This window comes from Dasypus novemcinctus, chromosome 8, assembly GCF_030445035.2.
Source record: "Dasypus novemcinctus isolate mDasNov1 chromosome 8, mDasNov1.1.hap2, whole genome shotgun sequence".
NCBI lineage: Eukaryota > Metazoa > Chordata > Mammalia > Cingulata > Dasypodidae > Dasypus > Dasypus novemcinctus.
Genome location: NC_080680.1, coordinates 17065204 through 17081848, shown reverse-complemented (window position 1 = coordinate 17081848; position 16645 = coordinate 17065204). Strand labels below are relative to the sequence as shown.

Sequence of the window (16645 nt, the reverse complement as noted above, 5' to 3'; positions counted from 1 at the left end):
TATATCAAGGTCTTTATTTCTTGATAGTGAATAATAGCTTCTGCCATGAAGCCTGCTGAAGTCAACATGTTAGCTGGTAGCAAATGACACCCTCAGCAAAAACTGATCCAGCAGAAGTCCTTAGGACTGTCTCTGGAAAACAATGTAGTAGCCCTACCTCTCACAGGCACTGAAGGGTTGTCATATACATTACAAATGCCATATGATGGCAGTTTGCAGTCCAGAAATCTTCCCTATCTCCTCAGATTCCAGCCCTCTAAGACAGTATTAGAGGAGAATGGAGGAACTGTGAAAAGGCTCTTACAGGCAGAGTGTTGTGTTATGTAGAAATCTAAAATAACCCCAAACATGGCCTGCACTGATTCCTAGCACATGTGAATATGAGTAATCAGTTCCATGATTATGTAATATGGCACAATTGACCTTAACATAAGATTTTCCATGTGGGTTTCATTGACTCACATAAGCCCTTAAAAATAGAGAGCATTGCTATGCCTGATGGAAAAAGGGTAAGTCATAGAGATTTGGAAACATAAAAAATAGATATGCACAGCAGCACTGAAGATGGGAGCCCCACATTATGAACATAGGTGGCCTCAAGTAGCTGAGGTGAGCCAATGGCTGACAGCCAGGATGGCAAACTTCAGACCTATAGCTGCAGAGAACTGGGTTTATAAATATGAATTAACTTGGAAGAAGATTCACTCGAGTATGATACTGAAAGCTCAGTTAAGCCCACTTGACTATTTTGACAAAAAAAACAGGGAACGAAGGAATGGGACATTTTAATCCAATTAAGTGTTGGATTTTTTTACACAACTAAGAAAGCTTGACAATTTTGAATCTTTACTTTTGAAACCAGAAAAAATATATAAAAATGCTGTTCAGCTTTTTGGGAAAGAAAAAGTCAATGACAATAGCCTTTCCAGTGCATACATTAGAAGGCACCAGTAGAAAGAGAATGAAATATGGCACTTTTAAACTTTCAGACATTTCCTGTGAAGGTTTACTGGTTAATATACATATGTCAAATTGTTGCAGGTGTGAGAAGAGTTACTAAGCAAGGCATACGAAATCTTATTATGAAGATGTTGAATTCTAATACTTGTCAAATACATTTTAGTGGTATGCACATGGACATACTCGTATACATTAACAGTAGAAAATGCAGATAATATTCACATTCAATGCTGCTTACTTCAGAGTATGTAATTTATTTCTTGATCTTATTAAAAAGGTTCTTATTCTACTGAATACTATGAATCAATATGGTTATATTTCAATAAAAATGTTGATAAGACATGTAAAACAAGAGTTTTGATAGTAATTTCTTGTAAGGATTTTTACATTTCTCCCATTTATAGATACTTCATACTTCTTCTAGAAAAAATTGTGGTAATACCATTTGACCATTAGTTGAAAACTTTCACGTATTTAAAACTCAATGAACAGATATGCAAGGACATATTATTTCTTTTTTTGGTAATCGAATTCTTATGTGTTTAAATAGATTTCTCCAAAGATAGTTATCTGAGTCATAACAAAGGCTAATTCTGGAACAATATTTAGGGTTTTGCCAGGGGTTTGTATTGTGTGAATTTTTGGGTATATATGGAGTTCACATGTCTCACAGAAGTCTATTTATACGTTTTATTAACCAAGGTGAGTATAGGTCAGTGAGAAGTACACATAAACCTGCAGAAGTTGATCAGAAATAATTTTATTTCCTCATCATACTCACTGAGTCCACCTGTGGACATGGAGGAGAAAACTCTTGTTTCAGCGTCACTCTGATGTTGACTCCTCCCATGTTGTACTCTCTATGAAGGCAAGAGTCCAATGATTTCCCAGGGAATAATCACTCTTCTGTTTTGACAAGGGACACGGAAGTCATTGAAATCTTGAGAGATATCTTTAATGAGACGTCACTGATTACTACAGTCCATGAGTCAGAAGTTAGTTGGCATTATCCCACTGGGATGAAAGAGGGGTTGGGAAAGTAAGACTTGGTGTGCCACAAGGTAAAAGAGTAAATGGTTACTGTACCACAAATAAAAGTCACTGTATAATATTTGGGGACTATCCCGACATAAGTGAAAATGAGTACTGATAAAATAAAGGATTTTCCTTACCCACTAACATCATAGAGTTGTCTTGTGTGTTTTGATATACTAAAAAATCCACATTCAACACATTTTCACTGTACTGAGAAATTTGGATTTTGGCTTAGAGTTACCACCCATTCATTACATTTTAGGTATTCTCAGTGGGTAATTTCTCTGATCATGGAGTCATAACTCCATGCATAATAACTGCATAATCCATCCATAAATCATTGCACAAAGTGCTTGGATTATTACTTGCTCAGATTTTTTCCAAAAACTCCTGTGAATGTACTAAAGGCTGAATTCACACAATATTTCCCATATTAACATCTTTACAGAGTTTCTGTTTTGGGTTAATTCTCTGCTATCCAATGCAGATAATATTCTCACTGAAATACTTTCCATATAAAATAAATTTCAAGAATTTCTCCCTTTGAAAGATCTCCAATATTTAATGAAGGTTGATATTTTGTAGAGGATCTTCCACATTTAATTGTCATAGGGTTTCTTTCCAGCTGGATCTTTTCCATACTATTTACATTCATGTTTAATCTCCTGCATAGGATTTCTGATGATCTCTAAAGCTTGATATATGGCAGAAAGTTTTGCAACATTCATCCTTTTTGTATGGTCTCCACTGTGTCGGTTGTATGATGTACTATGAGTTTTTACTTATGTCTAAAAGATTTCCCACATAAAATTCATTTCTAGGGTTTCTACCCTATGTGAGTTGTCTGTTATCCTCCGAGATTTATCTCTGAAAGACTTTGCACATTATTTGTATTTATATGGTTTCTCTCTGGTGTGAGCTTTCTGATGTACCCTAAGGACTGATTTCTATCGGAAAGATTCTTCACACATATTACAATTATAGGGTTTCCCCCAGTGTGGATTCTCTGATGTACTCTACATACTGATTTCTGGCCATAAGACTCTTCACATTGATTACAATTACAGGGCTTCTCTCCTGTGAATTCTCTGATGTCTTATGAGGGTTGACTTACAGTTGAAAGATTTCCCACATTCATTGCATTCTAAGGGTTTCTCCTGTGTGAGTTTTTTCACATCCTCTGAGATCTGTCTTATCCCTGAAAGACTTTGCAAATTCTTTGGATTTGTAGGGTTTTTCCCTGTGTGAGTTCTCTGATGACTTTTGAGAATATGTTTATATGCATAAGACTTCCCACATTCATCACATTTATAGGATTTCTCCCCAGTGTGGGTACTCTGATGTACTGTGAGAGTTGATTTATTGCTGAAACGCTTTCCACATTCATTACATTCATGGGGTTTCTCCTCAGTATGAGTTCTCTGATGTGTTTGGAGAATATATTTCTTCGTATAAGACTTTCCACATACATCACATTTATAGGGTTTCTCCCCAGTGTGAATTTTCTGATGTCCTTTGAGAATATGTTTCTGCATAAAAGACTTCCCACATACATCACATTTATAGGGTTTCTCTCCAGTGTGGGTTCTCTGATGTCCTTTGAGAATATATTTCTGCATGTAAGACTTCCCACATACATCACATTTATAGGGTTTCTCCCCAGTGTGGGTTCTCTCATGGAATAAGAGGAGTGACTTATAGTTGAACAATTTCCCACATTCATTGCATTCTAAGGGTTTCTCCCCCATGTGAGTTCTCTGATGTACTCTGAGATTTGATTTGTTCCTGAAAGACTTTCCACATTCATTACATTCATAGGGTTTCTCCCCAGTGTGAGTTCTCTGATGTCCTCTGAGGCTTGATATCTCCCTAAAAGATTTTCCACATTCATCACATTTATGGGGTTTCTCCCCAGTGTGTGTTCTCTGATGTCCTCTGAGGTTTGACGCCTGCCGAAAAGATTTCCCACATTCATCACATTTATGAGGCTTCTCACCAGAGTGAGTTCTCTGATGGTCTCTGAGGGTTGATACCTGCCTAAAAGATTTCCCACATTCATCACATTTATAGGGTTTTGCCCCAGTGTGAGTTCTCTGATGCATTATGAGGACTGAGTTAAATCTGAAATATTTCCCACATTCACTGCATTCAAAGGGTCTCTCACCTGTGTGAGTTCTCTGGTGGATTCTTAGACCTGACTTTTCACGGAAAGCTTTTGCACATCCATCACATTTATAGGGTTTCTCCCCAGTGTGAATTTTCTGATGCCGTATGAGGAATGAGTTATACTTGAAAGATTTCCCACATGCATTGCATTCGAAGAGTCTCACCCCTGTGTGAGTTCTCTGATGGATTCTTAGACCAGAATTTGCACTGAAAGCTTTTGTACATTCATCACATTTATACGGTTTCTCTGGCTCTCTAGTCAATATTTTCTTTGTAAATAAAACTTGCCACCAGTGTTTGCCTTGGTTTTCAGAGCTCTTCTCTATGGGTTCCATATGTTGGCACTGTCCTAAAAAATCAGAAAATTAAAAATACTTCATGATGCTTAACACACTCTTTATGGAGTGGAACTTATATACATATGACCTAATATCCATTTGATTCTTTCATTTTTTGCTCAGTCTCCCAATACAAAAGTAATTCCAAATGATTATTTCCTAGATTCACTTTTATTATTAAAAACATGCACAAGAAAACCTTTATATAGTAGCAATAGTCACAAAAAAATTTCGAATGCATACTATATATATATTTTGCATTTTAAAATATAATTCTCAAAATGCTTCCATTGGCATTTCTGTTGTTCTATTCAACACGTGAACACCTATATATTTAATAACAGCATGAATTTCCTCATGTCTAGGTTGTTATTTAATTCTTCCTATACCATCATTCACAGGAACACAAACATATAAAATGGAAGTGTAAAACTGATGACGGTAAATCACTTTTTTGCCTGCCCTGCTCTATCCTGGCTTTATTATATCAGACACCAGAGTCATTTATAACATGGGGATTCAGTGACTGGACCATTAAATCTTATTCTTCCTTTCAATTTCCTTTTTCATTTTTCAAAAATCAATTTTGCTCATGTCCAATCCTTAATTCAACTATCATGTCCTTTTCAACATATATACTTTTCAATGGCTGTGAGAACCTTAAGGATCATATGTGTTAATTTGATACAAGAAATTTTAGAAATAGCTTCCAAATTTACATATCATAAATTTATTGAGATTATTTTACTGCTACTGCAACCATTCTGAAACCCACATTCCATGCAACAAAATGTCAGGCCTATACTTAAAACATTCTAAGGCCTTGATTCCACTCCTTAGGCACTAACAGAGTATTTAAGAGACATTATTCTGAAAAAGAAAGTTCTATGCGAACTGCATGCACATAATGTGTTCAAACTACCATTCCACTAATCCACAGTATTTTGTGCTCCAGCACTGACAGACTATTGGTCCCCACCAAATGGATGATTTACAACAATATGACATCCATATTATTTCTTTAATTATCCTGCATGCCAGTTTTGGAACTACTCAGAATCTAAATACCCTTCAGATCAAAGCTATTTTCCCAAAGGTTTAAAAATAAATTTTTAAAAGAGCCTTCTTAGATCTTCCCACTGATTTAAGCACCATTTGTTTTAAAATCTAAAAATAATTACTGTCTTTATCCTTCATTTTTAACAATGGTGAAAGGAGAGAACATAGGTATATGGCACACAAGAATTTCAAACAAATTACCATCACTGAACTCAACACACACTTAAAACTGATGGCATGTCCACAGTAAAAAGGGTAGCATTTTCCAATGGCTATATCTTAAAGAGTGATCTACCTTCTATTCAATAGCAACATATATGATATAAAATGTATTTGATGCAGCTTTGCTCTCCTGTCCAGCACACAATCCTCATTCTGATTTAATTGTATCCATGTGTAATATAAACGAAATCAGTGATTCTTAAAAAGAAGTGAGCTATATAATTACTCAGACAGTCCTTTAAACATAAGGCTCAAACCTAGTGCAAACTAATGCTTCAAAAGGTCTAAAGGGAAGCGGATGTAGCTCAAGCAATTGGACTTCTGTGTATCATATAGGAGGTCCAGGGTTCGAAGACCAGGGCCTCCTGGTGAAGGTACACACGCCACGTGTGGTGAGCTGACCCCTGTGGAGTGCTGGCCCGTGCAGAGTGCTGGCCCATGCATAGTATTGCCCCACACAGGAGTGCCACCCTGTGCAGGAGTGCTGCCATGCTCGGGAATGCCGCCCGACACACAAGTGCTGACCCATGCAGAGAGCTGGTGCAGCAAGATGATGCAACAAAAAGAGACACAGAGAAGAAATAATAGGAGATGCAGCAGATAAGGGAGTTAAGGTGGTGTAAGGAAACGATCACCTCTCTGAAATGTCCCAGGATCGTTTCCTAGAGCCACTTAAAGAGAATACAAACAGACACAGAAGTACACACAGAAAATGGACACAGAGAGCAGGCAACAGTTAGGGGAGGGAGGATAAATAAATAAATGTTTTTTAAAAAGTCTAGAAATGGGTCCTGGGCATTTGCATGTAGGGATAATGTTTCTGAATGAATAAATATGAAATCTTCTCTCCACCTGGCTATGGGTTAATCCACAATATAATTATCAATTATTGATAATATCTTAGATATCAGAATAGGGAAGACAAAAATCATAGACCATTCCTTTCTGTGGAAAGGAGAAAATTTAATAATTGTATACTATGTGGCATAGAATATGTGAATAACTCTCATTTCCTTTTGATTCTATCAAGTGGGTTAAGAATTTAAAAACGAAGAATGAAATACTGGCTAAAGTATATAAAGATAATTTTAAAGAAGGATTGAGAATCTGAACCAAAATATAAAATGAGTAATAATAAATATGACAAAAAGAAGCTTTTCCCATGTGTCAGGCACATTAAGGAATTTCTTGAAGGAAAGCATTTCAAAATTGATATAGGGAAACATACATAAATGAGAAGTATGACATAGGGAAACGGTCATATGTGACATTTAAGATACAAACACAGGCTAAGGAAAGATATAAATCTGATAATAAAAGATGTGCTTATGGAGCAAATGAAATTTAAGAATTGTAAGACCGTATAGTAATAAAAAGGGGCAAACATAGGTTTATTTGTCAGACTATGGCAAGATCAACTGGTTTCATTATAAAAGATAAAATACTAATTAGGAAGGAGAAAAACAAGGCAAGAGAGAGCAGGACTCTAGTGTTGAGTAATACAGGTAGACAGTAATTAACTTACAAGTAAAAATAAAAAATCTTGTACCAAAGAGAACTAAGATGAGGAACCATTGAGACATAGGTAAGAAATGATAGAGATAAAGAGATTAAAAAATTTAAAGGGCCTTTATGGCTGTCCCTTATGGAAGAAACATAAAAGAGGAAAACAAAGAGGGAGTGGGAAGGACAGAGGATTTTCATTCATGAGAGAAAATGAAGTTTTTATTTTTACTATACTGAGAACAAAGGGATGATACATTCCAGAAGAGATCCCTGAAGGCACAGGACATGTTGCAATAGAAAAAAGGTACAAGAAAAGTACATGGTAGTAATCCTACCACCATTAAGATAAAGAAAAAGAAAATGACTAGCTATGAGAAATCCCAGGTATTCCTTCCTGGGCAAAACATCCTTTATGCTTACAAGTCACTTTTCTCACTTCTCATTGTAGTTTGCAGTATGCATTACAAAAATAAGTACATTTCTCTTTTACCAGTTGCTTCATATACATGGAAAAAAAGAGCTTACTATTCATTGTTGGAATGTTATTACTTTCAACAAACTACCACAATTTATTTCCCTCCTCAATTGTTGGTTGGGCATTAGGCTTGTTTCCATTTTGGAACAAAAGGCTAACATGCTTCCTGAAGCAGAGCAGCACACCTTTCTCAAGGGTATATAAAGAAAGGACTAAAGTTCCCCGATATGGGATACACAGGCCTTTGCCTTCACTCAATAATGCCCACTGATTTCACAAGTGTTTAAAGCAGTTTGAAATCCACTGCACTGATGGGAGTCTCTGATGCTCCTCCACATCCTCATCAATGCCTGATGCTCGCAGACTCTTCATTTCTGCTATCTTATAAACAACTGTGCAGTGGTTGTCATTGTACAGTTTCCTTTTACATTTCTTTTATAACTAATCATGTTAAATACCTTTTCTCATGTTTACTGAACACGTGAAATTCCATTGAGGAAGCTCTTTTAATAAGATTTTTCCCTACGTTTATGCTGGACTGCCTGCTTTTCCCACATAGATTTGTAGAAGTTCATTATATAAGTTGAATACTAGCACTGCCTTGGCTTTACTATTACAAATAGATGCTACTATATTGTACCTTGACCTTTCACACTGTATGACAAAAATTCTGAATTTCATTATATGTCAGTTATTCTGTGTTTTCTCATATAATAAAAGATATTTGGTCTTAAATTGTTCCTTATCAAATGTAATAAAAGTGTTCTCATATATTTTCTTCCAAAATATCTGATAAAATTCTTAGTCTTTAATACACTCAAATTAAAGTTTCTGGTATCCTGCAAAGGAGAGGCACAATGCCATTTTTCACATTAATGGCTTTGCTGTACCCTGCAGTCTAACTTTTTTTATAAATCAAATATTATTAAAGCATGTGTTTGTTTCTGTGCTTTCAATTGTGTGGTCTATATAATTATCTCTACACTGTACCTGTTCATATTGGTTATAATAGCTTTATAATATACCTCCATATCTAGGACAGAAAGTCCTCCCAACTCATTCTTGTACTTTTTCAAACACCGTTGAAAAATTTTGGGACCTTTGCATTTCCACATAAATTTCAGAATCAGTTTTTCCAGGTTTCAATATATTACCAAAACTGGGATTTTGTTTTGTAATATATTGAACATATAAACACACTGGAGAGAACTGAGATCTTTTTAACAGAGTATTCCAAACTAAATGTGCTATATTCCTCTACTTCGGTTTAGTTTAATGCCTCTCAAACAACTTTATCGATATACTGCAAGTCTTTCATTATACTAAATTTTACCTTAAGACCATAGCCTGCCAAGCACTATTTTGGAATCTCAGGTTTTGTTTACTGACTGGTATGAAATTAGTATATTTGGAGACCTACTCTGTTAATTGTCTTTCTCCTTATTTCTGGTAGTTTCTTATTTTGAGAAACTTGATCATAATTAATTTAGCGTATAAGTATACATAACTTTCACACCTCATTTTAAAATCGTCTTTTTTTTTTTTTTTTAAGTAATTGCTTTAGATTTGTCATTAAGAGATTTGGATTTTTTTTTAAATTTATTTTTATTTATTTAATTCCCCTCCCCTCCCCCGGTTGTCTGTTTTCTGTGTCTTTTTGCTGTGTCTTGTTTCTTTGTCCGCTTCTGTTGTCATCAGCGGCACGGGAAGTGTGGGCGGCACCATTCCTCGGCAGGCTGCTCCCTCCTTCGTGCTGGGCGGCTCTCCTTATGGGTGCACTCCTTGCGCGTGGGGCTCCCCTACGCGGGGGACACCCCTGTGTAGCACGGCACTCCTTGCGTGCATCAGCACTGCGCATGGGCCAGCTCCACACGGGTCAAGGAGGCCCGGGGCTTGAACCGCGGACCTCCCATGTGGTAGACGGACGCCCTAACCACTGGGCCAAAGTCCGCTTCCCAAAATCACCTTCTTTAGCACAGGTCAAAATGTCCTTTTTCTTATCTGTTTTTCTGACCCAAATTAAATCTACAGTAGAACTACAGTAGAAGTTACAGAAATAAACCCAGAATCATTTTTATGTTTATTAGTTTAACACTTCACAACTATATTTCAATTTTCCAATTATACTTAAAGTGTATCTGCTTAATGTAATCTAATAGGATTTTCTCTTAATAAGTGACTTTAATCCATTTAACGTAGTTGATAGATTGGATTTTTTTGTGTTGCTTTAGGTACACTGTGTTGCATGGTTTATGTGCCTAAATGAATTAACATGGCAGGTTTGAGACTACTGTCCTTAGGAAAGCCTCTGTGCGAGGCTGGCCCATGGCTGGCAAACGGTAACGAAGACTGCAGGAGATAACGAAGACTGCAGGAGGTTTCCAACATTCTCAGAATGGATGCAAGACTCACTTTCGCAAAAATGGAAAAATAATGTGATTTTGCCAAAGACCTATTTTCCTTCTAAGAACCTGGAAGGGTGGTAGATGCTAGACACAGGGTGCCTACATAACCAGACATCAACCAATTCATGGGCTCTTTGTCTCTAAAATGCTCCCCTGGAGGATATTTGATGCATGTAGTCACAACTTGTTCCTGAGTTAATTTAACATCTCCTTGGATACTACTCTGGGATAGTACACTTGGAAGGTTGTGACTAGTTTCTTCTGACACATAGTTTCCTTCTGCACCTTTTCCTTTTAACAATTTTGTTTTGTATCCTTTCACTGTAATAAATCTTAGTCATTAATATCGAAATATGTTGAGTCCTGAGAGATCCAGTTGCAAATTATAAAACATTCACAGGTTTCTAAATAAAACATTTCAGGGAAACGGACTTTGGCGCAGTGGTTAGGGCGTCCGTCTACCATATGGGAGGTCCGCGGTTCAAACCCCGGGCCTCCTTGACCCGTGTGGAGCTGGCCATGCGCAGCGCTGATGTGCGCAAGGAGTGCCATGCCACGCAAGGGTGTCCCCGGCGTGGGGGAGCCCCACGCACAAGGAGTGCGCCCGTGAGGAAAGCCGCCCAGCGTGAAAAGAAAGAGCAGCCTGCCCAGGAATGGCGCCGCCCACACTTCCCGTGCCGCTGAGGACAACAGAAGCGGACAAAGAAACAAGACGCAGCAAACAGACACCAAGAACAGACAACCAGGGGAGGGGGGGAAATTAAATAAATAAATAAATCTTAAAAAATAAATAAATAAATAAAACATTTCTAGTAAGTTTGCTCTGTAAGTTTATTTATTTTAGAAAAATTAGGAAGGTTATAATTGGCTCTAGTAATTATCCTTATAATTATATTATGCAATTCTTAAGTTACCTATTTATTTAGATGGTGTTTAGTAATGCTCCACTATAGAAGTTTGTTTCCTCTCTCATTCTAATACTTTAACTCCCAATTTAGTTTAAAAACATTGATTAGTTTTTATGCTTTTATTGTGAACAGATACCCATCATTTAAATTTGTCAGTTTTAAATGATATACTTAGCCTTCATATTTTCAGTGTGGGAAATCACCATGCTTACATTCCATTCTTTTTTTAGATCTTCCTTCCACATTTTATTAAGTATTTTATTTCTAAATTTCTTAAGGTAAAGCACTCTACAATGAGAGTGCTGAAAAATATTTCAAATGGCCCACCCCTAACTGGTCACTTGGGGTTTAGTTTCCCCATTCCCTTCTAGTTGTTATAAATAACTTACCTGCGTGGCTCCTATTTAGAAATCCTTCCTCTAACAACCATAGGTTTTCTCCTCGTTCCAACGTGAAGATCAGCTGTGGTTTTCTAAAGCAGCACCCTGTAAATGGGAAATGATTTGGAACTTCAGTGGGATGCAGGGCTTCACTGTCATTGAATTTGAAGGAAGGCAAAGCTTCAGAAACGGCACTCTGAACATGCCCTTTGACATTTATGTGGGGGACTGAAAACCAAAAACATTTTATTCTGCTCCCATAGCAAATAAAGGACTACCGATATAGAGCCTAGAAGACTCAGTAAGTGAGGTGACAGAATTGCTGGTGTAGGGAAGCCATGGTAACTACAATGTGTGTAAAATACCAGACAGGAAAGAGTTTCACTGAAAGAGTGAATCTTAGAGATCTGCATAATCTTGCGTTTTTTGGCTGGGTAGTTTTTTGTGCATGCATGGGAAGAAACTATCCGAGGATGGGGAAACAACTATTGGAAAGGAGTAGGCTGAAAAGTCACCAAAGCGTATGCAGAGATGGGATATTTCTGATCTTCCTTGTCTTTTAATTGCATTGTAAAGCTTTCCATAAGTATTTAAAATATCACAAACCCAGAACTCAACAAAAGTAAAATTTGTAACATCAAACATGGGAATCAATGATTTCCATTTCTAAATAGAAGCATAGATGAGTCTTAACAAGGAGATAAACTAACCAATACCAACAGAATAAGAAATGATGCACGGGATAAAATAAGCAGTCAGGGTCATCTATAAAGGTATTATGTTCCATACATTTAAGAGTGTAGAGAAAACCATGAAATTGATGAGAAGAAAAAGTTGAAAAAAGTTCCAAGTTGAAATTCTAGATATAAAAATAAAATATTTGAAAAAAGAAAGCAAACCAACCAACAAAGAAGCTAACATTGGGGAGGATTAATAATAGTACACACCTCATTAAGAAAGATAAATGGCATCAGCAAATGCATAACTTTATAAACAGCATCGGTGACCTGTGCGATAACATTAAGCAGTCCAAAACAGGTATGACTGGGATTCCAGAAGGAAAAAAAAAGAGAATGGGAGCAAACATCGTAAGAAATAATGGTGAAAATGTTCTAGGCATTTCCAGGAAAATGGCACTGAATTAGGTAGGCAGAGTCTGATTCTTCTCGCAAAAGAAAGCAGAAGTCAGGGTCCTATCTAAAGGAGCTGCTTTGGCTATATATAGAACAGGAAGGTGCTCTGAGTTATTTAGGAGGGTGTCAGAAAGATAAAGAAGCCAAAGGAAAACCCAGAGATGCTTGCCCCTATGGCTGTAAACATCACACATACTATGTCCTCACGACAAGAAGCTCTTGGACCACTACTGCCAACCTACTGGGAGGGAGCATTCCCTGGGAGGAAGAGGAGTCTAACAGAGGGTGGAGAGTGGCTTCTTTGCATTGAGTTTGGCCAGATGAGTCCCCTTGGACTCCAACCCAGGGCGGTGGGTAAAGAAGGGGTGATCTGCTCAGGCATAGATTAGAGAGGGGGCGGGGACAAATGCTTAATCAGGGGGACTCTAGCTAAACTGTAGAATTCTAAAATACCTGGTGAAAGTGGTGTAAATAGCTTTCTGAAACCTAATTAACCTAAGGTTAATCCCTGAAACCTGGTACATCACCTGCAGAGGGCAGGCTGCAGGGTGTTTGGTTGATGAATAGCAGCAGCCTGAGAAACTCCTTAGGGACAAAAAGGGATGGCTGATTTTCCTTGGTTTTCTTTTTTTTTTTTTTTACTTCCAGCTCTTTTCTTTCTTCTTTGTTGTATGTCCCCTTCTTTGCCTACCAATTGTTTCTTTTATCAATTTTTTCTACCAATGTTATTTATTTTCTTTCCGTCATTTTTCTATTTTCTGCTTTCTTTTATTTTCCTTTCATTCCACCATATTTGTTTAGTATCAATTTCTTTTTGTTTTCATTTCTCTCTCTCTAAAACTGTTTACTTTCTTTTTTTCCCTTTTTTCTTTTTTCCCCTCCCCATCATTCTGGTCTTTTAATTCAGTCTACATATTTTTCTCTATTTTGTTTCTTCTTTCATTTTCTTCTATTCCACTGTTTTAGTCTTATTCCACTGTAATTCTTACGATTTTCACTCATGTTAGTCATTCATTTTCCTAGTCCCATACTGTTTCTCTTCTTCCTTTTTTATTCTTATAATATTATTCCTTTTCTCTTCTTATCCCTTTCCTTTTCTCTGGTCTTACTTTTTTTTTAAGGGAATATAGACAACAGCAAGGAAAAAGAACAAGAGGAACAAAGCATCAAAGTGACACCTTACCATGCACACAAAAACAACAAAATAAATCCTAGATCAGAAAGAGAAGCTAACCAATTGAATAAACCCATCAAGACAAACAGATGCCTAGACACCAACAAAAAATTACAAGCCATACTAAGAAACAGGAAGGGGAAGGATAGCATCAGATTAAGTGCACACTCATCATCTGTCTCACAAAAAATGGCTAAGTGGGGGCAAAATCCTGCCTGAGTGAACTGTTTTGGGAATCCACAAAGTAGGAGGATTCAGGGCATTGATCTGGAGAGAGTGTTATAAAACAACTGATTGCTCAAGATAAAAACATGAGTTTCTGGCCCTTGGGTTGGAGCTGTGGGACAACTAAACCCACCCTCAGGGCAGGAAGCCTCTGCAATCCCTGACTCTAGCAGGTCACCCAGTGTACTCTGAGAGTGGGAGGGTTCTGGTGAAGGGTGGAAAGGGATCGCCTGTGTGCAGGTTTGATTGTCTGGTCCCTTTCTGAGCTTTGAGGAGCACACTACCTGGCTCGAGGAGAAACCAGGAAGTGGGGAGAGGCGAATCTGCTGAGGCAGTATGATTTATTTAACAGCCCTGGGATAGGGAAAATTGACCTGGGAGAAGGTGGAGTCAGGCAATTACCTAGTCCTGTGCAACTCCCCTAAGGGAGGGGGACAGGAAGAAGTACTTAATAGACTTCTAAGAGCATATTTAGGGTTCCCTGAGAGGAGTGAGTGCTCTTAAAGAGATAGAGTCATTTTTTTTCTGCTGTGAATGAAGTCACCAGGGTCCCATCTCTATTTCAAAAGGGAACTCTCACACAGGCTATTGCGTCCTGCTGTTCTGGGAGAGAAAGCAGAATAAAAAGGGGGAAGGACAGATTCCTAATCAGCAGTTTATCCAATTGCAAAGAGGCAATCCTGCCGGAGGGAAAGGGACTCCTCCCTCCATAGCTTTCTGAAGAGCTAATCAACTCAACTAGGAAGTTTAGCTTGATGGAGGACTTTCTGCCTTGAATACACAAGGTCTCTAGTTCAATTTCTGGCTCCTCTTAGAATACTGAGCCATTGGGATATTAAACATCTAGCTGATACTTGAGGAAAGAGAAAACAGAAATTATTCTTGTATTAGCTTCGCTTTTGTTTTATAATTTAAATTAGTTGACTTGCTAAAACTCACATCTGAAATCAAACAGATAGACAAAATGATAGAAAAAATCCAGCAGGGACATAGGGATTTATTTTGAATGACAACACGAAACACGTATGCATCACATGCATCCCCTTGGGAGAAGAGAAAAGAAAGGGGACAGAAGGGGTGTTGGAGTAAATAATGGCTGAAAACTTCCCAACCCTATTGAAGGAGATGGATGTACATGTCCAGGAAGCACAGGGCACCCCAAACAGTATAACCCCCAACAGGCCTACTCCAAGATAGGTACTTGTCAACTCATCCAATGCTCAAGACAAGGAGAAAATACTGAAGGCAGCAACAGAAAAGAACCATCACATACAAGGGAAGCTCAATAAGATTATGTGCTGATTTCTCCTGTGAAAGCATGGAGGCAAGAAGACAGTAGTATGACATAGTCAAGGCACTAAAAGAAAAAAATTTCCAGGCAAGAATTCTCTATCCAGCAAAGCTGGCATTCAAAAATGATAGAGAGTTCAAAATATTCACAGATAAACAGCAACTAAGAGAGTATGCCAGTAGGAAACCTGCCCTTCAAGAAATACTAAAGATAGTTCTGCAGGTTAAATGGAAAAATGGGAGAGAGTGAGTTGGAGGAGAGTGTATGAAAAACTAAAACAACAAAAAGAGAAAGAAAAACAACATATGACATACAAAAACCAAATAAAATATGGCTAATGTAAATAATTCCTTGGGAGTAATAACACTGAATGTTAATGGATTAAACTCACCAGTCAAGAGACACAGATTGGCAAAACAGATAAGGAAATATGACAGATCTATATGGTGTCTACAAGAAACCCATCTTAGACCCAGGAATTCGAGGAAAACAATCTTACAAGCAAAAAATATACAAAAAAGGACAGGAGTAGCTATATTAATATTGAACAAAATAGACCTTAAATGCAAAATTGTTGTGAGAGACAAAGACGGACACTATATATTAGTAAAAGCAGTAATCTTTCAAGAAGAAAGAACAATCATATACTTTTATGCACCTAACACGGGTGCCAGATGCCTCTATGATTATAGTGGGGGACTTCAATACACTATTATTACCATTAGACTGAACATATCAAAAGAGAATCAATAAAGAAACAAAGACCTTGAATAATATATTAGAGGATCTGGCCCTAAAAGAGTTATACAAAACACCTCACCCAAATACAGTGGGATATACATTCTTCTCAAGGGTACATGGATCCTTCTCCCAGATTGATGACATGCTAGGCCACAGAGAAAGTCTCAATGAATTCAGAAAGACTGAAATCATACAAAGTAATTTCTCAGACCACAGTGGAATGAAGCTGGAAATCTGCAAGAGCCAGAAAACTAGATTAGGCACAAATTTATGGAAGTTAAGCAACACACTCATAGACAAACAGTGGGTCAAGGAGGAAATCTAAAAAGAAATCAGTAAATACCTTGAAAAGAATGAAAATGACAACATAACATATCCAAACTTATGGGATGCAGCAAAAGCTGTACCGACAGGGGTATTCATAGCCATAAATTCATATAACAAAAAAGAAGAGATAAAATCGAAGACCTAACCGCACATTTGTAGGAATTAGTAAAAAAAAAAAAAACACACACAAAAACTAACCCCACAGGAAGCAGAAATAAAGAAATAAAGAACAGAGCAGAACTAAATGAAATATAAAATAAGAAAGCACTAGAAAAAAAAAAACAGAGCTGATTTGTTGAG

General features: G+C 37.4%; 1 protein-coding gene across 10 annotated transcripts in view; it reads right to left on the bottom strand.

The window, feature by feature from the left end:
- Positions 1–829: 829 nt before the first annotated feature.
- LOC101431040 (zinc finger protein 157-like) overlaps positions 830–16645 on the bottom strand; it is a 33873-nt gene continuing 18057 nt past the window's right edge. For 3 of the 10 annotated variants that reach the window (XM_071216602.1, XM_058301500.2, XM_012522860.4), the window contains 2 exons: positions 11464–11559; positions 1637–4510 (listed from right to left, as the gene is read on the bottom strand). In XM_071216602.1, coding sequence (XP_071072703.1) covers positions 3057–4510; positions 11464–11559 — 1550 coding nt within the window. In that variant the 3' untranslated portion in view covers positions 1637–3056. Of the gene's footprint in view, positions 4511–11463; positions 11560–16645 lie in introns of all 10 variants that reach the window. The other 7 variants (XM_012522856.4, XM_012522858.4, XM_012522859.4 and 4 more) reach the window with 6 other exon arrangements.